Below are 24,229 nucleotides of genomic sequence, written 5' to 3' on the forward strand. Positions count from 1 at the left end.
GGTTTGTGTTGTGCTGTGGCCGCATGTGACCGGTCTGATTTTGGAGAGAAGTGATACATCGTCCTTGACTATTGGACTTAGTCCTTGGGCCCTTTTTGTCACCGCCAGTCAATAGACACTCGACTGTATGGAGTCAATCGAGGGACTGGATATAGAAGACCGCCTCTAGTTGAAAGAAAAAAATGGACGAAGGGACTCGAATGTATGCTCCAACAGACCACGTTCACCCCATCCAGCGATTGATATCAGGCCCCATGGTAGTTGACAGCAGGAACTGTAACCCACCCGGGGTAATAGGTTAGTACTATTGAATATTGGCCCTGAGACACCACCCACTAACAAACCCAGTCGGTGCTATGGGCCATTCATATCGCCTGAAAGAAGCAATCTCTCGGGTGGCTGATATAGTTCAATGCAGTGTCTCTCATATCCACCCTTCTTACTTAATGGTGCCATGTCTTACAGACGCGAGCTCTGCAGATGTCACACTCCCATTCACTTTCTGGGAAGACGCTCAGACATCGTCGTGTTTGATTTAAGAGCCGACTGTCTCTTCTCCTTCCATTTTCTTTGCTACGTTTCTGTACTCTTGTCTAGGGCTGTCTTGTGACTACATATTGTCTATACTCACCCTCATTGCCCTAACCCTTCATCATCTAAATACCTAAACGGAAACATGCGTGCTACACTCTTCGCCACTATCCTGGCAGGATCCGCTCCCCTCCTTGCAGCGGCACAGGCCCAGACCACTCCTACTACGGGGGCAACAACTTCGACCGAGACGAAGTGCGCTGCTCAGAAGTATGTCACAGTGAAATCGCTTCTAGTCAGCTGCATAGATATTGACCAATTCGAACAGCATCGTGGATGATTGTAAACAACGAATGTTGGGCCAATTAAACGATTGCCAACCAAACGATTGGAAATGCCTGTGTGAGCAGCAGGGCAATGTCGTTACGTGAGTTAATGCACTTCCGTTTCTGTTCAACACTCTCCTGCATAAATAGCTAATATATGGAACGACACGAACAGATGCTACAACAACTGCCCTGGCTCTGCAGAGAGCGGCCCTGAAAGACAAAAGCAACAAGTCTACTGCAACGCGGCGAAGGCTCTGCCCTCATCGTCAACAAAGGTTCCCTCTTCGACCGCTTCGGCGACGGAGGCGAAGAAGACCAGTACCGCTGCCACCTCGACTAGTACGTCGACGGGTGCTGCTGCTGTTCCTACGGCGGCATTCGGAACTGTCGAGGGGGGACTGATGTTGGGTGTTGTACTGGGGGTTTTGGGACTTTGATCTGTTCCAAGTGGCGTCGGGGAGTTATGATAATACTTAATAGTAATGTGTATGTCGCCGTTGATGGAAGGGGGAAGTGGATAATGTATGTCTATTAGTCCATGATTCAACCGAATGTAATTATAATCATATCTAATTCCATCTCAGGTATAAACGTCATCCAATCTGTTTTCAATCAGAAACATCTACCTGTTTATGTACATACATGTAGGGTATCAGATAAACAAACCAAACAATAAGCTATAATCGACCGTATCAATAGAGCCGTCGAGAAGCAAGATAACGCAGCCCCATTGAGATCCTCTTCCTGGTCTGCCATAGACCAGCTAGTATAGCTCCGACAGCACAAGCAGGGACCAGCATATACAGCAGGCCTTCATCTCCCGCAATGAGAATCCCAGTCTCCTATAGATAAGACCCGTCAGTATCAAGCCTTCCAGATCACCCAATCGAGACTAACATACCGAATCATCCAGCCGAAACACCTCCGTCGAGCCCAATTCCTCACCCGTGAAGTCCACCGCAACCAACCTCCAGTACCCATCCGCCTCGCCCATCTCAATGGCCGTCTCAAACCCCGTCTTGGGCACATACTCCACCGTCTCGCCCTGCTCCTCCGTAGCATTCTCCCACACCCTCTGCACAACCCACCCGACCACATCGGTCGCCCCATTCCAGCTCACAAACACCATCCCCGAGTCCCGATCAACCGCCACATCCGGCGGCTGGCCGGGCCTCCCAACCCAGCCCGCCTTATACGTGCGATACGACTTGACCCAGCCCAGCGCAAAGAACATCCGCGGGCCCCAATGCGTATGACACAGCACGTCCCCACGGGCACTGAACTCCGTATACGCGGCAGCCTTCCCCCAGCCAACAAACACATTCCCAGACTCCTGCAGCACCTGCACATTGCCCTGCGAATGGGCACTGAAGCGCCCCGGCGCCGGGTACACGGTCCTGACCTTCGCCGTCCACTTCCCCACATCCAGCTCAACCACCAACCCACGACTATACTCCTCATCCATAACATGGTCATTAGCCCCATTATCCAACACCGTAATCACATCGCCCGTATCCCCAGGAACCCACTTCGCATCATGCTGCCACTTGAACCCCGTCGCCAGCCCCTCGCCGGACAAATCCTCAAACATGTTCCGGCGCCCGCCCAGCACCCACAACACCTCGCCCTCGGGCCCGATGCAGGTCACCGTGTGCATGTACCGCGACGACACCAGATACCGGCCGTCGGAGAGCTTGTCCACGCTGTTGATGTGGAAGAAGTCGTACGCGGCGTCGCTCGAGTTCGCCGTCCCCTTGCCGTTGAGCGGGAAGAAGCTCTCCGTGATGTTGTAGTGGTCGCTGGCGCGCCAGGAGAAGAGCAGCGCGCCGCTCTCGACGTCGACCTCTTGGAAGAGACAGTCGTAGATCCACCCGTCTGCGGGCCCGTCGAGTGGCGTCAGGTCGAAGGCCCGGATCTCGTAGATGGTTATTAGCGCTGTGCCGGCGTCTGTGAGCTGGAATTCGTGGATGTCGCCAGCTTGGTGGTTGGCGGCGGTTATGGTGTGGGTTGGGGTGTAGGTTGAGTCGAGCTGTACAAGTAAGTAAGGTATGGAACTCTTCCTCGTAACCCTAAAACAACCCCGAAACCCTCAAATCAAGAAAAAAGACAGAAAGACAGAAAGAAATAAAGAAAGAGAGAGAGAAGACAAACCATATAATACGCCCCCAACCCCCTCGTCCCATCGTCCTCCCCAGCCCAAAACGTCAAATAATCCTCGCCCCGATACCGCTGCACCCGAAAGTCCATGACCATGCCGAACTGACTCGCCATCCACACCAGCTCCCCCTTATTGTCGAAGATGAGCGGCCCCGGCTGCGGGTAGAAATGGCCCCGCGGACTGAAGAAGACGTACTTGTCTTCGCAGCGCGGGTCCCAGGCGAGCATGTTGAGCTCTGGAGGGGCGAGGTCGACGGATTCGTATTTTCGGACGGGGTGGGCGCCTAGTAGGCCGGTGTCGTAGAGGAGGGAGTGCCATGTTAGGGCTTGGGTGGGGAGTAGGGTGGTGAGGAGGAGGAGGAGTAGGTGGAGGTATATTGGCATTGGATTCTGTCTTTCTGTCTTTCTGACTGTCTGTGAATGTGTGGATGAGTGAGAGGGTATGTCTGTGTCTGTGTCTGTATATGTTCATGTGTGAGGAAAGTGCATCTCTGAATGAGATCGACAGGTCAAGACCTTGTATACTCCACTGTACTACTTTACTTTAGTATACTTTCTACTGTCTACTTCGTCCACGAGTCATGGAGATGAGCTGTGGAGAGTCCATGATAAACTAACCACGCCAGCCAGGGACAGAGTCTATAGGAAAAAGGGGAAAGCAATGGTGTCCCACAATAGTCCGCGGTGGATTCATCATCGGCGACGCAAACTGCGCAGCGTGGGTGACGAGGCCCGCTAAGCGGATGGCCACGATGTGGGGAGATCGCGCTGCAGAGGCCATTCCGTTGGTTGGCGATGTGGCTCCGGCCCGCTTGCATGGCGCCAACGGCGAAATAAGCATTGGCGAGACGTCAATTGATCCTCCTCGCTTGGAGTTAGTGTGGATTCACTTGTTCTTTCTATGCCGTTATCTGATCTGGTGACCTCTATGGTTTATGAGGCTAGACATATTCTATACCCTGGATGACCAACGGTACTTTACTAAAAGATACAGATACATTGGATATCATAACCATACTCTATAGACCATACACGATCAAGTCTTCTTACTCTTCCTACCTCCCGTCTGCTCCTCATCCCGCTTCCGTTTACTCCCCGGATTCGCCTCGGTCTCATGATCCCCCAGAGCCCCATACCCAGAAACACCAAGATGCCTCAACACAAACGCCACCTTCTCAACATCCGCACAAGAAACCCTCCCCAATGCAGAATCCCCCGTCTCATCTAACCTCGCCCGTAGCTCATGGACAGCCGTCCACAGCGCCCGATACTCTGCGACGTCATATTTGACATTAATCTCGCCATTGCGCTTGAACTTGCCCCCTTTCTTCCCCAGCGTGTCGCTGTCCGTCTGGCCACTCCCCGGGAACGTCTCCAGACACAGCCAGAGGTACGTATCGTCACTGTAGAAGGGGGCCTCATGCTCGGGGTCCCGGAGCGTGCCCACGGACAGGAGCAGCGACGCGGTGGCAATGCCCACGCCGCGGAGGGGTTTGACCAGCGCGTCTAGACTCGTCTTGGGGAAGGACGCTGTCTCTGTCTCTGCCTCTTCGCCCGTAGTTGTGAAAGCGTCCGAGGTTGCTTTCTGGACGGTCTTGGGCTGGTTCGCTTTCACCATGCCCAGTAAAGTAGGACGGAAAATACCATGTTTTCTGCATGGGGGGGTTAATACCATACAGATCAAATCATAAAAAGAATATCAGAAGAACTGAGAAAAGAAAGGAGAACTTTACAGCTTCCACTCAACTAGCTTCACAACCTCCTCCTTCTCTAGACACTGCTTCTCGGCTGCCACCCCCGGCAAACCCTCATACCTCAGCGCATCCAACTCCCGGTACGCCTCGATCTCGGCCTCAACTTGCTTCTTCTGTTCCTCGCCCAGCTCGGCATCCTGTCCCGGAGGAGGAGACACGCGCTTGCCACGCTTGCCCCGGATGGAGGCTTGGAGAACGCGGGTTGTGGCCTTGCGGCGCGTTACGGCCTCCACCGTGGCTGGGTAGCGGGTTAGTAGGGCCTGGAAGGTAGCCCGGGTGATGTGGGCCGGGTGGAAGTTGTTCATCTTTTTCCGTGGGTCTCGTCTTCCTGGTTCTCTATTTGGGGCCGTGGGTGGTTTTACTCCATACATGGGGTTGTCTTTTTTACTGAGGTCTGAGTGCCAGGCACTTGTATTTTTGTTTAGACGTCGTAACTTTGGTATCAGCATTACGATCATTCGGTACGTTACCTGCTGAATACAGATACAGAGTACAAGTTGGCAATTGCAAATCTTAATTATTCAGTACAGCATCCTGTATAAGTAGAGAGTCGTAAACATCGCCAGAAACGCTCAACTGCAACGTCTCGCATCGCACAAATCAAGAATAACTAGAAACATGCCAAACTGATCGGACCGTGGCAAGCACCGTCCGTCCCACGTAAACGCAAGTTGTAAGGCCCTAAAGTCTCATACAAGAATTGGGAGATGTATAGCATTACAACGGACGAGAGGTCTAGCCCCTGCGAGTAGTGATAAGAGCTGAGAAAACGAAAGAAAGAAAGAGAAAAGAAGTCTATAACATTTACTGGCCTCCACTAGGTTTTCGCTTGTGGTCCTTCTTTCTCTTGGCAGGACTGGTGTCCGGGCTGGCAAAGCTCACGCGCTTCTCATCCTTGCCGCGGTTCAACGACACCAGGGATGCAGAAAGAAGGCTGTCTTTCTTCTTGGAGCTGCCGCCCCGGAGTGGTTTCGAAAAAGACGGGGAAGGGTGACCGGCGGGGTCGGACTTAGGATCGCTGGTCGTCGTGGAGCCCGTCGTATCGTCGTCGTCTTCCACGTCAATGTGACTGAAGTCTTCTTCGTGATCCCCAGCTTCCGACGAGCTGGGACCCGGGCTATCCGAATCCGACGCCGCTTCACAGTCATCATCGTCGTCGCTCACCAGACTCGGAGCCTGGTTCGACTCGACGGTATTCGGACTGAGATTGGCCGAACGATCGACCCCATCGACTTCACGAAGACGAAGGTCATCGATCGGAGCCACCGATGAGGGTGGGCCGTACGGGGATTGATAAGGCGCGGCCCGCGTGGGCGTCAGGGTTTCCAAGGTGAGGGGCTTATGACTCGTCTTGTCCACCCCCTTGCGGCTACCTGGGCGCCGCGACCCGGCTTGCGGAGCTGTGGTCCGCATCGGTTGCCGGCCAATGCGAGTTTCAGTTGGTTGTTCGCCGTGACTCGTATTGACCGACGGCGGGGCCGGCTCCACGTCCGACTCGCCTTCATCGGACGAGTAGGCACTCAGATCCACGGGGGTCTTCGCTTCCCCAACCAGTCGGTCCAGATCGAGTCCAACCCCCTTGAGCTGCATCAGTGATGACAGATGAGGCGTAGCCGGCGAGCCCAGGAAGTCATCCGATGGCTTCGCCGGCGTCCGGCGCTGAGTGGGTAGAGGGTGGGCAGACGGACGAGGTGTTTCCACCACGGAGGACGCCTGCCGGCTGGAGACCGATGGTTTCCGGGGCGTCGCGTTGTCAGAGGCTTCCGACGCGGATGGTGTCTTGGACGACTCAATGACGTGAGCCGATCGAATGAGCGGATGAACGTAACCTGCCGTGGCGGTGCTGGAGGTGTCGTTCTTACCCCCAATGATCGCACCCGCTTCGTCCACCTCGACGGGCTCTCCCGATGCGACCGCGGCCGCATCGTGACTAGCAAAGTTCCTGTTATGGGCAATGCGGCAATGATTGATGAATCCTTGCGTGCTGGAGAAATTGTCCCGTCGACAATCCAAGCAGACAAGTTTGACCAGGACACCATCTGACTTTCGCCGGATGATCATCGGGCCCGCTTTCTCCTTCGGCGGCGGATAGCCATTCGGCAAGGATTGCAGCTTCATGTTACCCGAGCCTCTCTGGAAACGAGATTTGCTGGCCCAGTAGCCATCGCCACCAGAGTTCCCACGCGTCGAACGACCTTCCATCAGTGGCGTGCCTGGCGCACCGAACCCTAGAGGGGTTGCCGGCTCGAGCTCCCCTCCGTCGAAACGAGGGTCCGGAAGCAACCATCGGGCATAGTGGCGGGTGTACGGGCCGTCCGTGACACCCCACGGTGCCGGGGAGAGCGGTGGAGGTCCATTTCCAGGAGCTAACACTGCCATTCCCGTGCCGTTGCTGACCGATTGACCCGGGGTATGCGATCCCGGATAAGGGATCTCGGCGCACCGTCGCAACTGTTCCAACGCGACTTGGCATTTGGCGATCTCTTGGTCGATCAAACGGAGTTCATTGTGCTTCAACAACACCTCTAAGCTTAACTGTGCCTCCAACGTCTCGCGCAACTTTTCCACATTCACTTTGCGCGGGGCGGCATCCTGGTTGGCGCCTGGGAAACCTGACGGATCGGGGTTCTGACGGGACGCATTGTCGGACGGGTGCGACGATTGGGATACGCGATCGCTGAGAGCTGTCGGTTCTTGCGACGTCGTAGTCGCACCACTGAGAGAGAGAGACGGGTTTTGATCAATCGCGACCGGGTTGCTAGGCGTATCGTCTGCGCGTAACTTGGTTGCGACCGGAGCACCTTGACCGGTGGCTGAATCGCTCGAATCGGAGCGCTTGCGCTTCAACTGGGGCAGCGCCAGGCTGTTCACACCCGGGGCGGCGCAGTGTGGCGAGGTCGCGAGCATCTTGAGCTCCTCAGCCATCACCTTATTCCCCCCAATTGCAGAGGACCAGGGTAGCAGCCGAAACATGCCATGCGAGAGGTGTGCGACAGGGAGAGAAGTAGGGTGTTCAGACGCCAAGACGACTTGGGAGAAATGCGACACGTCCGAAAGCGAAAGAACCAAAAGGAAGAAAAAAAGAAAAAAAAAAAAAAAAAAAATGAAAATACAGTTAGTCACTGAATGATTAAATCATGGACCAGTGCATGCGAACGCGATCTAAATCTGGGGGGAAAGGATGGAGAGGTGGAGAGTGAGGCGTAGAGTCCGCGAAGGAATGGACGTTGCTGCCGATCGGTGATCAGGCGTCGTTTGCGACCGGCAGAAGCTCAGCAAGGGGGGGGGAAGGGAGGAAAGAGTCACCCCAACCAGAAACACCGGACGTAAGAGCGGATTCACCACCTTTAGCGGGAGAGAGAAGGATGATAAAGAAGTTGGGAAGAGTAGTTCGGACGGGAAAGAGTTTTAGATTGAATTTCCGAACCAGAGAGAGAGGGAGAGAGAGAGTTTCCAGAGGAATGAATAATGACAGATAAGCACCAGAACAATGTTATGGGGAGAGGCAGTAGTATGAGGGAATACAGTACGTTCTCCGTACGCTCCCAACAAGTAAGTTAGTCCACTCACATGCAGTTCCCGGGAAAGGAGGGAAAAGGCAGCAAGATGGATCCACGGGGCTATTGATTGGCACCTCCAGAGAGGCAAAATTGGCGGAACACAGGTGGTGGCGTAATCTATTAATAATGGATGCTAAGGAACACAACTCGTAATGAATTTTCACCAGGAACAGGCAGCACACAAGAAGAGGGGATGAATCAGGCAAGAGAAAAAAAAATAGTGCACGAGATGACAACGAACTTTTTGGGTTCAATCAGTTCCGAAAAGATAATACAGAATAGGAAGGAAATTCGAGCTAATCTGCGAATCAACTAAAGATCACTTGGGGAACCGACAAAGAAAAAGAAAAGAAAAAGAAAACTATATACGAAGGAGAACGAGGGAGACCGGCGATAAGAAGGATGATCGAAAATCAGTAGTCCGACCAGGGACCCAAATCCTGTCGCGGAGATGGAGAGTGATGAAACCCGTCGGGGATGGAGAGAAGGAGAAAGAAGAGGAAAGAATCCGAGAGTTGGAGTTGGAGGAGTTGTTGGTTTAGGTTCTGCGAAAGGGAAAATAAGAAGAATACTAATCTTTCGAGACAGTTGGATTTTTTGGGGGGGGGGGGTGGAGGCAAAAAGAAGATCAGTGACAGTGAGGGGATCTGGTTTTGTTTCTCATTAGTCCCCTGTATGGATGTTTGTACAGTCGTAGTACTACCGACACTTGAATGGTCTATGACGACGGGGGGAAGCAGCTATCACCACACATTCAATCGTTATCTCGTCTGTTCTCAAGAACTGGCCAATATCGATGAGCCGGAAGAGACTTTCCTAGCGAGTCAGAGCGCCGTAAAAGTACTGGTGAAATGTTTCCCTAGTATGGAATATTATCTTTAAATATAATAATATTGATTATCTATTTTTTTTTTTTTTTTTGGATATATGCGTCGTGAGCTCTCATTGATCCTCAGGAATTGACTTCCCTGTTCCAGCGTCTGGTTGAATCAGAATGACACGTCAAATCAGATCGTCGCGCTATTGACCCTTCACATTGGCCGGTGGGTCCATGATGTGATACCGGGCCTGGACTGGTCCATGGCTCGTCGTCGCTGTATTGATCGTCACGCCCGGTATGGTACTTTTGTCCCTCTCAAGCGATCTGAGCTCTTGTTGGTCTTCTGTCTATCCGTACCTGCAAACTATCCGTTTCCTGAGAACTTCCTGCACTGCCACAGGAGTCACTTACATGTACAACCCACTCGACCTTGACTTGGGATATACCTACTGGTAGCGGTAGTTTAGCGCGCTGTACCACCGTGAGCGATGTCAACAATGTGCATATATATCATTGGGCACCCGCAGAGTTAATGCCCTAATGCAGCTGTATAGGCCTTTCTGGAGTAGGAATGGTGGGAGCTATAGTTGGCTAACTATGGAATATCTCCTTAGTCACGGTGGTGAACAATTGGATTATAAGCTAACGGTGCCATGGATCGGAAGAGTGTGGTTAAGGTTCGTCGGACACCCATGGTGGCTTCTCTTCCAAGTGTTGACTTCTTTCATATTGCTGGGCCCATGGTTCGTTCGCTGCCTGATCTTTTCAATATCATCGACGGCGTGCCTGAGGTACAAATGATTACATCATGGCATCTAGTCATCGCTTGCTTTTCCATTCTGGGTGCTTTGTTTTCCCGGATTTGAAGATCAGACAATGACTCTACCATCTCCATAACTCTGGATCAGTAGTTCCACTGAAAGACTCCTGCGCCATGGCTCGGTAGAATCCATCTTCTGGACCAGAGAATAGTATGTGGTAAATTTCAATCGCTACCTTCCCTTCCGTCCTTGGATTCTCATCCAGTGCTGTCCTGCTAATACTTCCCAGACTGAAAATGGGAATCGTCGAGTTGTGCACTCAAACAGTAAATGAGTGGGACACCACATCTGCAACTTTGGCTACTTCAGACACGAGGGAAAGCCCTCGTATATAACGCAGCATGGCTCAACTAGAGTGAAAGATCGCAATTCGGAATATCCGAGCGCCAAAAGGCGGCAATCCCTTCTACCACAGTTGGGGAATTCCGGACGGAGCCTTTTCGTTCAACAGCGGCCACGACTTAGGGCCTGGCAAATATTGATCAACATTTTCGGGTTGATGTTAGACCGTACATACTCGACTGTGATTGCACGCGGTGGATACTCTGGGGTTTTAGGGTACTGACGAACGGCCGGTTTTCCTCCGCACCCCGCAACCACGCCTTTCGGCAGGGACGCCATGTGGATTCCATGATTTTAATGAAGAATTCTCGTGGGATCGCAAGATGGATTCTGCTCTATGCTCTCTTGTCATTGGGTAATTTGCCTTGGGTCTAACAGCTTGGTTTCAACTGCTACGGGATATGTTCTCTATACGGTTAGACTGTGGATCTTCAGAAAGCAGCAGACGGGAATATTCTTGCCCGAAGAGCTTTCGTATGTCCATTGTGATCTCACTGAGTGACGACCAAGGTCGGGAATTCCAATATGGCTCGGAGACACCAGTTGGGCCTATATCATGGCGGGGGTTCCCACGTGGATCTTACAAGACGTGAAGAGTGAAGACTGGGAGGTGAGCGGACTCACCGGTATAAGCTCTCTAAAATTGCATTCATTGCGTGAAAATGCGCTCGTCACTACCGTTTCTCACTGCCCTGGGCTGTATTTCGGCCGCTTTGGCAGTTCCCCATCCCAGAGTGCATACTCCAGAGTACGTCAACTGGACCACTTTCAAAGCCAACGGAGTCAACCTCGGAGGCTGGCTCGTCCAGGAGTCCACGATTGACAGCCAGTTCTGGGGCACCTATTCCGGTGGCGCAGACGATGAATGGGGGCTTTGTGAACATCTAGGATCCCGGTGTGGACCTGTGTTGGAGCATCGATATGCGACCTACATCACGAAAAGCGACATCGATAAGCTGGCCAACATCGGCGTAGAAGTCTTACGGATTCCCACGACCTACGCCGCCTGGATCAAGCTCCCTGGCTCCCAACTGTACTCGGGGAACCAGACAGCCTACCTCAAACAGATCGCCGACTACGCGATCACCGAGTACGGCATGCACATTATCGTGGATGTCCACTCCCTCCCTGGTGGCACGAATGGTCTCACCATCGGCGAAGCCACCGGACACTGGGGCTGGTACTACAACGAGACCGCGTTTGACTACTCCATGCAAGTCATTGACGCCGTCATCTCCTTCGTCCAGAACTCCGGCTCGCCCCAATCTTACACGATCGAGCCGATGAACGAGCCTACCGATAACCCGGATATGTCCGTCTTCGGAACCCCAGCCGCACTTTCAGATCGCGGAGCCACCTGGGTCCTGAAGTATATCCGTGCCGTGATCGATAAGGTCGCATCTGTCAACCCCAACATCCCAGTCATGTTCCAGGGAAGCTTCAAACCGGAGCAGTACTGGTCCGGTCAGCTCCCGGCCGACGCGAACCTGGTCTTTGACGTCCACACCTACTACTTCGAGCGCAACGTCACGTCGGAGACCCTGCCAACCCACCTGTACGCGGACGCGCGGTCCAAGGCTGGAGACGGCAAGTTCCCTGTGTTCACGGGCGAGTGGGCGATCCAAACGCTATACCAGAACTCCTTTGCCCTCCGCGAGAGGAATGTGAATGCGGGCCTCGATGCCATGTACAAGTATTCCCAGGGCAGCTGCTACTGGACCGCCAAGTTCTCGGGCAATGCGACCGTGAACGGGCAAGGAACCCAAGCAGACTACTGGAACTTTGAGTACTTTGTTGACCACGGGTACATTGACCTGACGAGATTCCATCAGACGAACTAGCAGGTGTCCTTGTGTAGATTGAGACGATATGTTTGTACTGGATAGTATTCAATTCATGGCCAATAATTCGAATTTTGCAATTTTGAAGCTCACTAAACGGTGGCTGTAGCACAATTTGAATCGCTATAACACAGAAACAACGGGAGGAATATACAACTACACACAGTGTACACGTACAAGCAACAATAACCAATCATAAAAAGTCGAAAAAAAAAAGAAAGACAGTCGTACGACCGCTCATCAAACCAGACCATAATCTATCCACTCATTCTTAGCCCTTGCACCGGCCAGCGACGTCCACCCCAGCGCGAATAAGCAACAAGTCCATAAAGGGCATAGACCATAACACATAACCCAGTCTAGCGCAGGCAAAAATACGGGCACGTGCCGCACAAAACAAGGGGGGCGAGAAACAAGCACACATAAAAGAGAAACACAAGAAATACAGGAAACAGCTTAGTTCTCCGTCATCCTGAGGATGAAGTTGACGACGACGGCCGCCAACAAGGCGAGGGCCAAGACAGTCGGACCGAAGCGGTCGTCGATGCCGCTCTGGCCGCGTTTGCGGATGCTGGCTGCGCGCCAGTGGAAGGTGCAGAGGGCGTAGATCATGGCCGCCATGGCGATGATGGTGAAGAGACCGGCGGAGATACGACCGATGCGGTCACCGAAGTTCAGGAGACCGACGGCCAAGCCGCCCAGGATGACGGTGAAGTTGAGCCAGGAGAGGAAGGTCCGCTCGTTGGCGAAGAAGACCTTGGGTTCGACTCTGGTGGGCAGGGCGATGCGCTTGCCTTTGGGGAGAGCTGTTAGTTGGGACTGAGACGATTGACTCGTGATTCCTCTTTTACTGACCTGGGGCAGTCTGGAGGAGAGGTTGACTCGACATTTTGGTCCGTGTGTGTGTGGGTACGGGATAAGAGCTAGTGAGATGGGATCCGGAGAGCTTGCAGGAGGGATGAGAGCAATTGGAGACGAGAGTTTCTGAACAACCTCGTAAATGTTATAGCTAAGAAATGTGATGGAAAAAATATTCGATGACGCTCGGTTAGAGAAGGAAGAAGAGAAAAAAAAAATTGATTGCAAGCGTCGGGGGAGAGACTAGAGAGGATCGATACAGTTGCTGCAACCACTACTGTCGGTATTCAAGACGGCCCAGATTCTGCCCCGCTACAAACGCTCCGGTCGCCTTGCTACTTACCCGCTTCGGCCTAGTTTGTGGCGTCGGGTTGATTTCCGACCGTCGACTCCATCCCACGTGCCCTCGTTCGTTGCTGTTGTCATCGCTTGAGGTCGTGTCGGATTATGGTTACCCCGTGTTTCCTGTGGCGGTGACGGGCTAAGCATGGCGCTAGCCCCGAGCTGGCAAGTAGCTACTCAGCCAACCCCGATCCAGTATGGAGTGATTGCAGGGTGGGCCAACCATCGACCATCAAGCCACAATCCTGATAACACGCTCGAACTGCGGCTCCTAAACATCCAGCAAACACCCTGTTGGAATCCCCATCTCTCCCTACAGTCTTGGAATTCCGCCCACATCGACGCTTGTTTCATCCCTGCATAGCACACTACATCGCGTGAGTCTGATTCTTCTGCCGATCTTGACCGTCAATTCGTCTTCCCCTTTCTCGGGGCCGCGCCCCCCCACAACCATATCTCCAGATTCACTCTGGTCTGCCACCGTCGACTCTGGGCCCGTCTAGACCCCAATCGCAGTTAGACCATACTAACTCGATAGCTTCATTCCAGACAACCATCTTTACACCCGACGATCACATCTACAATGGCTGTCGAGACTGCTCCCACTTCCTCGGTGCGTGACCATGCAATCCTGTCCCGCCGCTAAAACGTCATTGTCCGCTATCGTTCGTCCATTGACTCGGTCCGCGCTGACATCCGTCTCTCGTGGACGCCTATAGCCTGTCCCCATCGCGGACCTCACCAAGATTGCCTCCGAGGTACGTTCTCCCTTTTATCACCGTCTCCACCTCGTCGTGGTGGTACACACACGATTCAATTCAACTGTCACCATGGCAAGATAACGAAAACCCGAACTAATTCTAGAACAGGCATGTGACTCCGCACTGAACGGTGTCGAAGGCTACGAGCACACTAAGGTCGGCGAATGGAACTCTCAGATCATTGTGAGTGTGGACCGGATTCTCTGGCGTCGTTTGACACCGGTCTAATCACGAAACCGCTCTAGAACACCATCCTCAAAGCCCTCATCGCCGCGACCGCTCCCTCTGCCCCCTCGACGGCAGCCCCGTACCGGTTCACCGTGAACAGCACCATCGTGCAACAAGGCCTGATCGACAAGTCTGCCGCCGCAGAGGGCGCCGCCAGCAACACCGGCAAGCGCGGGATGCACTCCGCCTCAGGTGCGTTCTGGGACGTCAACCGTGATGGAATGTGGACATTTAAGTACCCCGGTGCTGACGAGCGGGGTTTGGATGTTGTCGTGAGTGTAACGTGGTTCGCCGTCAACTAAATCTAAGCATATCCACTTGTCCGGGGTTATTAAAGATAAAAGAATTCTTGACCTGATTGGTGGTTTGATTGGTTCTTAAAGACGCATGGTTGGAATTTTACGATTTATTTTCTCCCTCTATTATTTTAGTATCATCGTTTTTTGGTCTCCGTTTGCTTTGGGAGCAAGGTGCAACGAGCAGAATCATTTGTGGGTATGATATTTTTCTCGGGTGAGCCTTATACCTTGTGTATTTCTAATCGTATCGATACATATGTAGGGGAATATACAAACAACTTGTACAGACAGACTATTATACGTATATTCTTTATTTCGGATTGGATATACCACATACGTGAGCATGCCATAGACTCGTAGACATCCAAAACAATACAAGTGGGAACAAACAAGCCTGAACTCCAATGCAGAAGGCAACATGCCTCCATGCTTCACCCAATCCCAGGCGCCATGCTAACCATGAAGAAGACTGACTGACAACGGACAATAACGGTGCGTACCTCCGGACCTCTCACCGAGGCTCGGAATAATCGTTCAGAGCAACGCACACCGCCCCGCGGTGATGCCCACTGTACTGACGGATAACTTGGCCCGAAGCCAACTCCCATAGACGAGCGTAGTGGTCACTCGAAACGGTGACTAAATAGGCTGAATCCGCGGAGAAAGCACAGTCCCACACCCATCGCTGGTGATTGGCTAGGGTGGTCTCCAGGTAAAGGGTGTTGGTATTCGGATCTACTGGGGGGCCATCGGGTTGTACGGGGAAGGTCTGCTGGGGCTCGTTGGTGGGCGGCGGGGTTCCGTTGATGAAGCTGAATGGGTTGATAAAGTCGGCTCTGCCTTGTTCGCTGCTTGGGGTGTTCACTAGGCTGTCTGAAGGAGGTGGGGATGAAGGAGTCTCTGTAGGTTCCGAGGTGATGGCTTTGCCATTGGCCTTGGCTTGCGCGGCGGCTGTCTTGGCCGGGGGATAGTCGAGATCGAGGTTCCAGACCTTGGCTGTGTGGTCTGCTGAGCATGTGGCGAGATGCTTGACGTCGGGGGAGAGAAGTATGCGGGTGAGGTAGTCTTTGTGAGCCTGGAAGGTACACATTGGTACGATGCGAGTCAATTCCGCATCTTGGACCATGCGCCAGATGTAAACATTGCCCTGACGAGTCGATTAGTCTCGAGTCGCAAAGTGAATGGATCGTTTGCCTGATATGACACCAAAAGGGAGAGAGGTGAATATTAAATACCTTCTTATTCCCTGCGCAGAGTAAAGATCCGTCGCTTGCAACACTGACACTTTGTACAGCAACGTCATCTTCGGGAATTAGCTGATGAGTGCAGACGCTCTCGCCCAGATCCCAAACCCTGACAATACCAGCGCGATCACCACTGATGAGTTCACCCTGGTTGGGGTGAATAACAACATCATTGACGGGGGCTTTATGGGCATAGTTGCGTTGTAGACTGCCGGTGCGCGTGTCCCACACTTTCACCGTGCCGTCTTCCGAGCTAGTAACCATCCACTTGCCTTCGCAGTGAAATGCAACACCGGTTATGTTGTTTGTATGGCCATCAAAGGTCATAACCGGGTTGGGATTAGTGGACTTGATATCGTACAACTTGACATTGTTGTGACCTGCGGCGGCCAGATAGCGCTTGTCCGGGGTGATACATAAGCGATTTACTTGAGAGTCCGGATGCTGGATAGTCCGCGAGCATATTCCAGACAGAGCTTCCCAAAAACTGCCATGGAGGATTAGCGCGCTGGGTATACCGGCAATCGTAGGGAAAGTAGTTGACTTACCGAATGGTGTGGTCATATCCGGCTTTGGTAGCGAAGCGGTCAATTAGCGTCACTGAAATGCCTACCGAAGATCTCGAAGCCAATGCTGAAATCCAGCTTGTACTTACCAGTGCAAAGAATGACGCTCATATTGAAGGTGCGGGAACCTATGAGGAACTGAAGAGAATTAAATATCAGGAGGCCCTGAGTGATTCCTTCCCCATCAGCGGAACGAAAGTCGAACTGCTTCCTGCCGGCCTTATGCTGCGGCGGTCTTCGCTGCCCGCAATCCCTGGCCGTTCTGGGCGAGGCACACGTGAGCGGTCTTGAAAGCGGTGGGTAAGGCGGACAGCGCTCAGGGAGATTAAAAGTCGACTAAAAAAAAGGCCCATTTAAATCATGTTTTCATCTTAGTGCAGATAAGATACAAAGCTGCGCCCTGTGCTTTGTTTTCTTCGTCAGCGAGGATTATTTCGCGGCTGTCAAAGAGGGTCTGACACCGGTTCACCATCCGCGTCATTTTCGCCTTCGGTTGAGCAGCAGCAAAGTCGTGTCCTTGTCATCTCTCGAGGCGTCGTACTTGGCAACTAGTCTTCCAGTCAAGTAACTAATATTGGTTACCAACCGTTTATTTGTTTCGAGATCGCTCGCACCGTTCCAAACCCTGTGACATCCAGCAAACCTTTTGCGCCTCCTCGGTATTCCACGGAAGAAAATTGAAATTTCTGATTAGAGGTTCTCTGGTGTCTCAACAGGTACGGACTACAGCGCAACAAAGGACCATCAGAGGGGAATAACTAGGAACTTATTCTTACTTCTTTGCATAGCCTACATACATTATCCATGGCGTTTTCCGCCCTGTCGCTGCGTTGATGGTGTCGTCGCCACATACCTTGCGCCCATCGACGTGTCTACAATACGCATCGCACTTGCCTCGTCTGAGACCTCCGCTTTGTTGAAGGGTGTAAAGCCATAGTGGCGGGCACTCTGTCTTTCTGATCTACATTATATTGGGTTATCTCTGTCACGATGGATGGAAGCGTGGTTGAAGGTATTTCTACCTCTCTCCAGACCTGCCCTCCAGATCTTCAAGGGCTTTATGCTCTCGAGGATCTTCCATCTTCCCCTTACGTACATCACCTGCATGTGAATGATCTGGGGCTTACACCACCCCCTGGGTCACAGCCACAGCAACCTGTCGATGCTCAGGTGCCCTCGCAGGAAGAAGACCATAGTTTGCCAAACGGCGGTGAACAAGGAGCGTTCACCAGCGACCAGTTTCCCGGGGACCAAAAGCTCAAGGCTTCGGCAGCGGGTATTGGCTCGTCCAAGTTATCGGTTCAGGATGTTGACCCTGTAGGTTTCGCTGGTTCAACTGACACAGTACAAGCACTGTTTGACGACCCACTCTTCGATTCCGAGGCTGTGCTTCGCGAGCTTGATGCGGCCTTTGCGTCTCGAAAACGAGCTGGCGACGAGGCCTTTCCAGAGCTTGATTTCTGGGGCCCACCAGAAAAGAGACGACTAGTTGAGTCACAACAAGACCACTGTGTTCCTTCTCCTGGTGGAACGCCTCCCTTGTCTTCTCCCGACTCTTCTCACCAGCCGGAACAAGGTGGAACCGCTCCCCATACACCAGGAATAGAGAGACTTCAGTCACCCAATCCACTTTTTGACTCTTTGGATGCCCTGTTCGAGGATCCAGATTTTAATGTTCCTTTGATACCTGATGATGAGCTCCCAGCAGATTTCGAACTTGAGCCACCCCTTGCACAAGGCGACCAAATCAGCCATGAACCTTCGAGTCATGAACCGGCAGACAGCAATGGAAACGAGCAACATCTTTTTGAACTCCTTGACAACTCAATATCAAAGGAGCCTTCTGTCAGCCAACTTACTAAAGACCGATTTTCTCTCGACTCTTCGGATTTGGCGTCTAATATTAGCCGAGAAATGTTACAACGAATTCATCAAGAACCAGAATACACGTCCCCTTATCCACAATATGGAGGACCTCTAGGTTATCTTCCGTCAGCACCACATCTCCACGTCAAATACATTGAAGTTGCAGATGACCGAATGAGTTATCGCGTCTCCAGCCTGAAGGAAAAGATATATCATCTCACCTGTGAGCGGAACAAGTACAAAAATGCTTGGTTTGAGTGGACTACTATAGACCCTGTGACGGGCAAGACCAGAGAGCAACTGCTACGCGAAGAGAATGCCATGCTTCGACGTGTTTCCAGCCAACACCAGAACCGTGTTGAGCAGTACAAGAGAGAGGCAACAGAGTGGAAAAACAAGCTACATGATCTTGGCACAATCTACAACAACCTTCTCTACGAGATCCACGTTCAGAAGCAAGTGCCTGCAGTTGCCCCGGTCCCGGATTCATACAAGCCTCCACGCACCTCGCAAGCCCAGGGACACCCTCTCACGCCGAATTCCCACCCTGTTACTCCGGCACCCTCAGGAGACATGCAGCCTGCTAGGCAAGGCTCTCAACCCCTTCCTCCCCAATGCATACCATCAGGCGCCTCCGATGTCCACGAGAGTCAACAGCCTGCTAGTTCAGCAACAGAACGCGACTCGACCCCAGTCACGATTGATTTGACAGACGAGATGGCGAACAAACCTGCTCCCCCGGAACCCTCTACGGAAGGAGGCCAGCGCCGCATGGAGATGCTCCAGTCCCTACGAAACAAGAAATATGGCTGGCTCGAGACCGGACAGACGGGGCATGATTTTCGTACATTGAGTTCGCAATCTCCACGACCCCAGCAAGATACTAGAACCTTAGTTGAGCGGAGTCACAGTGATCCTCCAGATCACTCAGCTGCCCAGGACGACCCCATCGATGATGACGACGAGTTAGCTCGTGCGATGGAGGCGGAACTGGCCGAAGCTTAAAGATTATGATACCCCTTCTTATTACTTCAAGATTCCAGCAGTGTAATCGAAGCTTGCATAGCGATTAGGGAATATTGCATACTTATTTAATCTGTGAAGCCTGCCTGTGTTTATTATCGTAACTAAATCTTGTAGATGTAGCAACCACCGTTGCTATGTGGGCAGTGGTCAGTTGAACAGAGCGAGTAGATCTATCCAAATCACGACAATAATGCTTGCTCGCAGATAAAGAGTAATTTAATAAAGAATACCTGTATGAAGCAACCCAACTCAAAAGTCAATATATCAAACGAACAAAGGCGTAGCTAGAGCCTTTCTCTTAGCCACCAACATATCTGACCTCGTTCGCAAAGGCTCTTTCCAAAGCCCAATGCCGTGATCTGAGTTTCATGAGCACTGGATACTCATCTTCAATATCGTCATTAAGGTTCCACCGAAAGTATTCATACAGCGGAAACCTAGCCATCTTCAGAGCAGCCACAAACTCCCCAAAAGCCTGTTGAAACCTGGCCGTAAACGTATAGTCACTTGAAGCTAACACTGTCGCATGGTCATTAAGCAAAGCCCGCGTTTCCGAATGCACTACATCTCATCAGTTAGCCTAGCCAGTCGGACTGGCTACAAGTCTGTACCTACTCTTCGGCACATTAAAAGGCGATATCCCATACATCTCCTCAAATATCTCGACATCCTGCCTCAGATCCATTCTGTATAGCTTAGCATCTTCGTACAGCGATACCCCAATACGTGTCGTGATATCGCCAGGAGAATGCTCTCCGTAGCGCAGCCCGCTCTCCTCCCTTATCTTCTTACGCTTGTAGGCCGTAAGAAACCGGTGTCTGGCTTCCGGGCAGCTTTCCTCGAGTTCAATCGCCTTTGTTCGCTTGGTTGGGCTGTTCGCGGAGAGACTCTGCCCAATTTGTTGCATCCAGAGTTCGCGGATGGCTGGACTGGGTGGCCTTGGTACTGTCTTGGGTCTGGTTGCTGGGCTGTTCATGGTTGATGGTACGGGGTTCCACTCTTCTAGGAATGCTTTTAGGTTCTGAAAGCAGGAATTGCAGAAGAATAAAAGTGATATGGAGTAGGTATGTGGATATGTAAAGTATGCTGATGTTGTAAATATCTGTTAAACCAAGACGCACCCTTCCGTCTTTTTGTTTATGTGTAGATTGTTGATGATAATAATAGACACCGGACTATATAGGAAAGACCTGACAGGCATTCAAAGGATAAATGGTCTGTTATGCTAGTTTCCATCAATAATTAACCAGGGGGGATTCATCAACCATGCTGTACTGGACATACAGAAGTAGAAGACAAAGAATTCTCGTATAAGGAAGGGTATATTCCATGCATGTGTCGTCGCTCCATGGAAATTCCACAGTAGAACGCTTTTAGGGCTCGCTATTACAGTGGCTGTTTGACTTCTGCTAGTACAGACAAGTCCATAGTCTTCAGACTTTTTGGTCCTTCTTTCTGGCTCATAGCCGGTGTGTAACCTCCTCGCTCATCATTCATGACTCCGTAGGTTACGACAGTAGCTATCAGAGGTTACAAAAAAGCTTTTTGTACCCTGGGGAAAAACAGTGATACATAGTCAGTGATTATACTAAGGACCCTATATCCTCTTGGTAGGTAGTGGTCTTGGTTCAAAAAGCACGAGTCCTCCTTTCCTGCCTCATTGTCGCTTCAATATGGTGAGCTGAATAAGTCAGGTAGGTAAATCTTTTCATTCTCATTCTCGTCGCCTTGGATTTTGTTAATGAAGCACGCCAATATAATCGTATGCTAACCTCCTGATGCTAATAGACGAAAAAGTCTCCACTGATGAAATTCGGCTCCCGATTGACCTGTTATTCACCGGGAAATAAGCCACGGATTCTTGTGAACAGGATGTTTTGATACCGAAAGACATGTTCCTGAAGTTATCCAACAGCTATGGGAGTTTCGTCGGCAGGGAATGATGTGGAGTTAGACTTCCATGGAGTACAGGGTGGCAAAGCCGAGGATATTTCCCGGGGGAGGAAGATTGTTTATAATAGCTTCTGTAGTAGTTTCTGGCATTGCTACGATATTCATAGTCAAGGTTAAGGACTCTGAGGTTTCGTGGGCGGAGGTTACCTAACATTTATCGAATCGACAATAAGTAACGGTTAAGATGAAAATCCATATTGTATATACATGGGGTTAGTTGAAGGGTGTATGAGTATGCAAATCCTACATACTCATGATATCTATAGGAATATTAAAAGAGTCAACTGGAGGGTCATAATCCTGGGTTTAGTATATCTGTAGTTTTCAAACAAACATTCATATATCCACCCAGCATTCTAGGGCTAACTAGCCCATGGACACGAAGTTTCTATACTTCTAGCTTCTCTATACAACAATCTCTTTACATGAATACTTATCATCTATTCTTCTCATGTTTCATATACAAGAGTACTAAATCTAATATAATAGTCAGGAGGTACTACCTACAGGTACAATATATCATCTTCGGAAATAACCGGACGTGCCCTAAGTTGAACCGCAGAGAACTGAATATTATGTAGATCTACACTCAAATGACGAATGTCAACAATTAATCTAATCTTGTAGTAGACCTATTCAGATCACCTATCTATAGGCGACAGTATTTGCATCTGTTATACGTGACATATAATTCATAAATGTTGCCTAACTTGTAGTTCTACTGGTACTAGTGGCTGGAGTAATAAACGACTGATAACCTTGCGTATATTTGTGAGTAGGGTAGCTCTACCTGGACTACTTGTTCTATGCGTCCTGTACCAAGATTGAACTCACTCAAACTACAATATCCTGACACTGAGAAGCGGCGAATAGCCTGGCATGTCCTTACGAGTTACATCTCTGGATCTGGAACGGTCCAAATACCTGTAGATTATAATATCATGACAAGTCGTAACAATCGTAACTAACCAAATCAAATGCACCTCCAATGCTGAGCCAAGCTGGGATAAGCAATATCCGGATAGAGACCCCTGTCTATATACCAGTTCTAAAACAAAAGTTGAGATATATATGGCCAGCTTATATATGCGGCTCTTTGTATGTGTATGTTCTTGATGTCCCATAATATCCAATCCAAAACCTATAATGAACGAGCTTGCTGGATGAAACGGCAACCAAGCTCACTCGGTAGCGGTGGTCGTTGCAGGACTATGAGCATCCTTCTCGCGCATCGACGCTCCATTCGCACCGCCGTTCTTCAGCGCCTTCCGGGCCTTCCGGCCCCCACAACAAGCCGCGCAGCAGGAGCCCAGCTGCAGAATGAACGACAGAAGGTTGCAGGCGCTCGCAATCCACATGAAGGCCAGCATGCGGGTGCCCAGCTCCGCCTCGATATTCAGGTCGTAATCCGCCGAGGTGAACACGTTCTTGAAGATGATGAACATGACGGTGGCGACGACGGAGGCGACAATGGTGAAGAGGGCCGTGAAGAAGGTCAGAAGGAAGAAGGGAAAGGCGCGGAGGAAGACGAACGTGCGGCGACGGTGGGCCGGGTGAGCGGCGTTGACGTTGGGGTCCGATGAGATCGACTGCGGGGGTCGCGACGACGTAGCCAGGGGGGAGAGAAAGATCATGATGAAGGTCAAGACGGTGGACAGGATGAAGAGGGCGAACATCCAGTGGGAGGCAATTCGGGCGATCTTGAGCGCGTCGGTGATGTCTCCGGGGAGGGCAACTGGACTTGGTTAGTGGTGATCTGTCTGGCCGGCACGGAGGGTCCGAAACGTACTGGTGGCTCCGGAGAGCAGTTCGGACATGATGATTTCGACCGGATTGAACCAGTAGAGGGTCTCCGGTTTGGAGCATTTGGTGATGCCGCTATCATTGAATCCCTCACAGAAATTCCACAGACCGACGGTGTAGAAATCATGGAGACCGATAGAACGAGCAATACTGTTGATCAGGACGGCATTGGGGACGGAGAGTGGGATGATGTTGGAGAGGTCGATCTTGAGGAACCACGTTTGGCGGAGGACGGGTTTGTTGGAGACATTGCCAATGACGACCAGGATCAGGAAGATCCATGCGATGAGGTAGAGAAAGGAGCGTAGTAGACGGTGCCAGAGGACTTTGGAGCGACTGCGGCCGTACTCCGGCCGTTGAGGAGCTTTCCGGAAGAATGGAAGGTTCGCCATGGGCTCAGCAACGTGCGACGGGCCCAGTTGTCGTAGGGCTGGTAGAACGACAATCGATTGATTGATTGATAGATCTCAATTCATATAGGATTGTCAGTTGCAATGGTGTTGACGATGACGTAGAGAGGGACAACAGTATAACGAGACCATCCACGAAAACAAACCACGGTTGACGGTCTCTACAGGGTGTTATACAAGGCACAGATAGGGCTGGAGAGAAAATATGAAGGCAGGAGGAGATGCACAAGCGAAATACGAGAAATGGAGCCAGGGAAGTGACGATCGAAGGGGAACTCCTTCAATTGAACCTTAGGCGACGGTCGAAAGTTGGGTTGTCCAGGGAAAATCTGCGCAAGATCGGCGGCGGCGTAATGCGGTCGTAAGTGCTTTGCAGTCTGGGACAGCTGGGAGTCCCTGCTGGCGGGTCTGGATTCTGGGACCCGCTGGCTAAGGGGTAACGATCGTCCTCTCGGCGTGAGTCAATCCTGTCATTCTTTTCCCTTCCCAGTCCCACCAGGCTCGAGGCGAGATCCTGATAAGCGGTTGATCCTTGAATAGTGCCGTTGATCGCAAGAGATTTCACGGCCACGGCGAGTATCAATACTCGTATTGGAATATAGATTACCTACAGGATTTCATGACGGAGACATTGACTTTGAGCTATGACAATACCGAAGAACCAAACAAAACAAATCAAAGGAGATGAAATACAGTCCTGTATACGCCGTAACAGTCC

General features: G+C 51.4%; 11 protein-coding genes across 11 annotated transcripts; 4 read left to right on the forward strand and 7 right to left on the reverse strand.

Annotated features, from left to right (window-relative positions):
* Window positions 1–676: 676 nt before the first annotated feature.
* Window positions 677–1,297, forward strand: BDV37DRAFT_281994 (GPI anchored serine-threonine rich protein; the record flags this gene model as incomplete). The annotated part of the gene is made up of 3 exons (XM_032086932.1): window positions 677–801; window positions 860–958; window positions 1,033–1,297. The coding sequence occupies 3 exons, from the start codon at window positions 677–679 to the stop codon at window positions 1,295–1,297; spliced, it is 489 nt and encodes a 162-aa protein (XP_031942643.1).
* Window positions 1,298–1,502: 205 nt separating this feature from the next.
* On the reverse strand, window positions 1,503–3,490 carry BDV37DRAFT_95723 (arylsulfotransferase family protein). Its single transcript, XM_032091496.1, has 3 exons — window positions 3,012–3,490; window positions 1,762–2,889; window positions 1,503–1,702 (listed from the first exon to the last, which is right to left on the reverse strand). Exons 1-3 carry the CDS (start codon window positions 3,399–3,401, stop codon window positions 1,553–1,555), a joined length of 1,668 nt encoding a protein of 555 aa, XP_031942644.1. The 5' UTR covers window positions 3,402–3,490; the 3' UTR covers window positions 1,503–1,552.
* Window positions 3,491–4,053: 563 nt separating this feature from the next.
* BDV37DRAFT_281996 (uncharacterized protein) lies at window positions 4,054–5,076 on the reverse strand (the record flags this gene model as incomplete). Its single annotated transcript, XM_032086933.1, has 2 exons — window positions 4,054–4,669; window positions 4,751–5,076. 2 exons carry the CDS (start codon window positions 5,074–5,076, stop codon window positions 4,054–4,056), a joined length of 942 nt encoding a protein of 313 aa, XP_031942645.1.
* A 499-nt stretch (window positions 5,077–5,575) lies between these two features.
* Window positions 5,576–7,678, reverse strand: BDV37DRAFT_270806 (uncharacterized protein; the record flags this gene model as incomplete). Its single annotated transcript, XM_032084616.1, has 1 exon — window positions 5,576–7,678. One exon carries the CDS (start codon window positions 7,676–7,678, stop codon window positions 5,576–5,578), a length of 2,103 nt encoding a protein of 700 aa, XP_031942646.1.
* Window positions 7,679–10,976: 3,298 nt separating this feature from the next.
* Window positions 10,977–12,155, forward strand: BDV37DRAFT_281998 (glycoside hydrolase family 5 protein; the record flags this gene model as incomplete). The annotated part of the gene is made up of 1 exon (XM_032086934.1): window positions 10,977–12,155. The coding sequence occupies one exon, from the start codon at window positions 10,977–10,979 to the stop codon at window positions 12,153–12,155; it is 1,179 nt and encodes a 392-aa protein (XP_031942647.1).
* A 456-nt stretch (window positions 12,156–12,611) lies between these two features.
* BDV37DRAFT_281999 (putative vacuolar transporter chaperon Vtc1) lies at window positions 12,612–13,044 on the reverse strand (the record flags this gene model as incomplete). The annotated part of the gene is made up of 2 exons (XM_032086935.1): window positions 12,612–12,949; window positions 13,011–13,044. The coding sequence occupies 2 exons, from the start codon at window positions 13,042–13,044 to the stop codon at window positions 12,612–12,614; spliced, it is 372 nt and encodes a 123-aa protein (XP_031942648.1).
* An 894-nt stretch (window positions 13,045–13,938) lies between these two features.
* Window positions 13,939–14,646, forward strand: BDV37DRAFT_282000 (dynein light chain Tctex-type family protein; the record flags this gene model as incomplete). The annotated part of the gene is made up of 4 exons (XM_032086936.1): window positions 13,939–13,968; window positions 14,075–14,113; window positions 14,225–14,299; window positions 14,362–14,646. 4 exons carry the CDS (start codon window positions 13,939–13,941, stop codon window positions 14,644–14,646), a joined length of 429 nt encoding a protein of 142 aa, XP_031942649.1.
* Window positions 14,647–14,960: 314 nt separating this feature from the next.
* Window positions 14,961–16,789, reverse strand: BDV37DRAFT_95826 (WD40 repeat domain-containing protein). Its single transcript, XM_032091497.1, has 4 exons — window positions 16,543–16,789; window positions 16,436–16,457; window positions 15,879–16,374; window positions 14,961–15,790 (listed from the first exon to the last, which is right to left on the reverse strand). The coding sequence occupies exons 1-4, from the start codon at window positions 16,562–16,564 to the stop codon at window positions 15,155–15,157; spliced, it is 1,176 nt and encodes a 391-aa protein (XP_031942650.1). The 5' UTR covers window positions 16,565–16,789; the 3' UTR covers window positions 14,961–15,154.
* A 658-nt stretch (window positions 16,790–17,447) lies between these two features.
* On the forward strand, window positions 17,448–19,324 carry BDV37DRAFT_270810 (uncharacterized protein; the record flags this gene model as incomplete). The annotated part of the gene is made up of 2 exons (XM_032084617.1): window positions 17,448–17,465; window positions 17,600–19,324. The coding sequence occupies 2 exons, from the start codon at window positions 17,448–17,450 to the stop codon at window positions 19,322–19,324; spliced, it is 1,743 nt and encodes a 580-aa protein (XP_031942651.1).
* A 319-nt stretch (window positions 19,325–19,643) lies between these two features.
* Window positions 19,644–20,321, reverse strand: BDV37DRAFT_282003 (uncharacterized protein; the record flags this gene model as incomplete). Its single annotated transcript, XM_032086937.1, has 2 exons — window positions 19,644–19,906; window positions 19,961–20,321. 2 exons carry the CDS (start codon window positions 20,319–20,321, stop codon window positions 19,644–19,646), a joined length of 624 nt encoding a protein of 207 aa, XP_031942652.1.
* Window positions 20,322–21,895: 1,574 nt separating this feature from the next.
* Window positions 21,896–24,219, reverse strand: BDV37DRAFT_245598 (SUR7/PalI family protein). Its single transcript, XM_032081666.1, has 2 exons — window positions 23,088–24,219; window positions 21,896–23,033 (listed from the first exon to the last, which is right to left on the reverse strand). Exons 1-2 carry the CDS (start codon window positions 23,491–23,493, stop codon window positions 22,480–22,482), a joined length of 960 nt encoding a protein of 319 aa, XP_031942653.1. The 5' UTR covers window positions 23,494–24,219; the 3' UTR covers window positions 21,896–22,479.
* Window positions 24,220–24,229: the final 10 nt, after the last annotated feature.

This window comes from Aspergillus pseudonomiae (genome assembly GCF_009193645.1).
Source record: "Aspergillus pseudonomiae strain CBS 119388 unplaced genomic scaffold BDV37scaffold_24, whole genome shotgun sequence".
Classification (NCBI taxonomy): domain Eukaryota; kingdom Fungi; phylum Ascomycota; class Eurotiomycetes; order Eurotiales; family Aspergillaceae; genus Aspergillus; species Aspergillus pseudonomiae.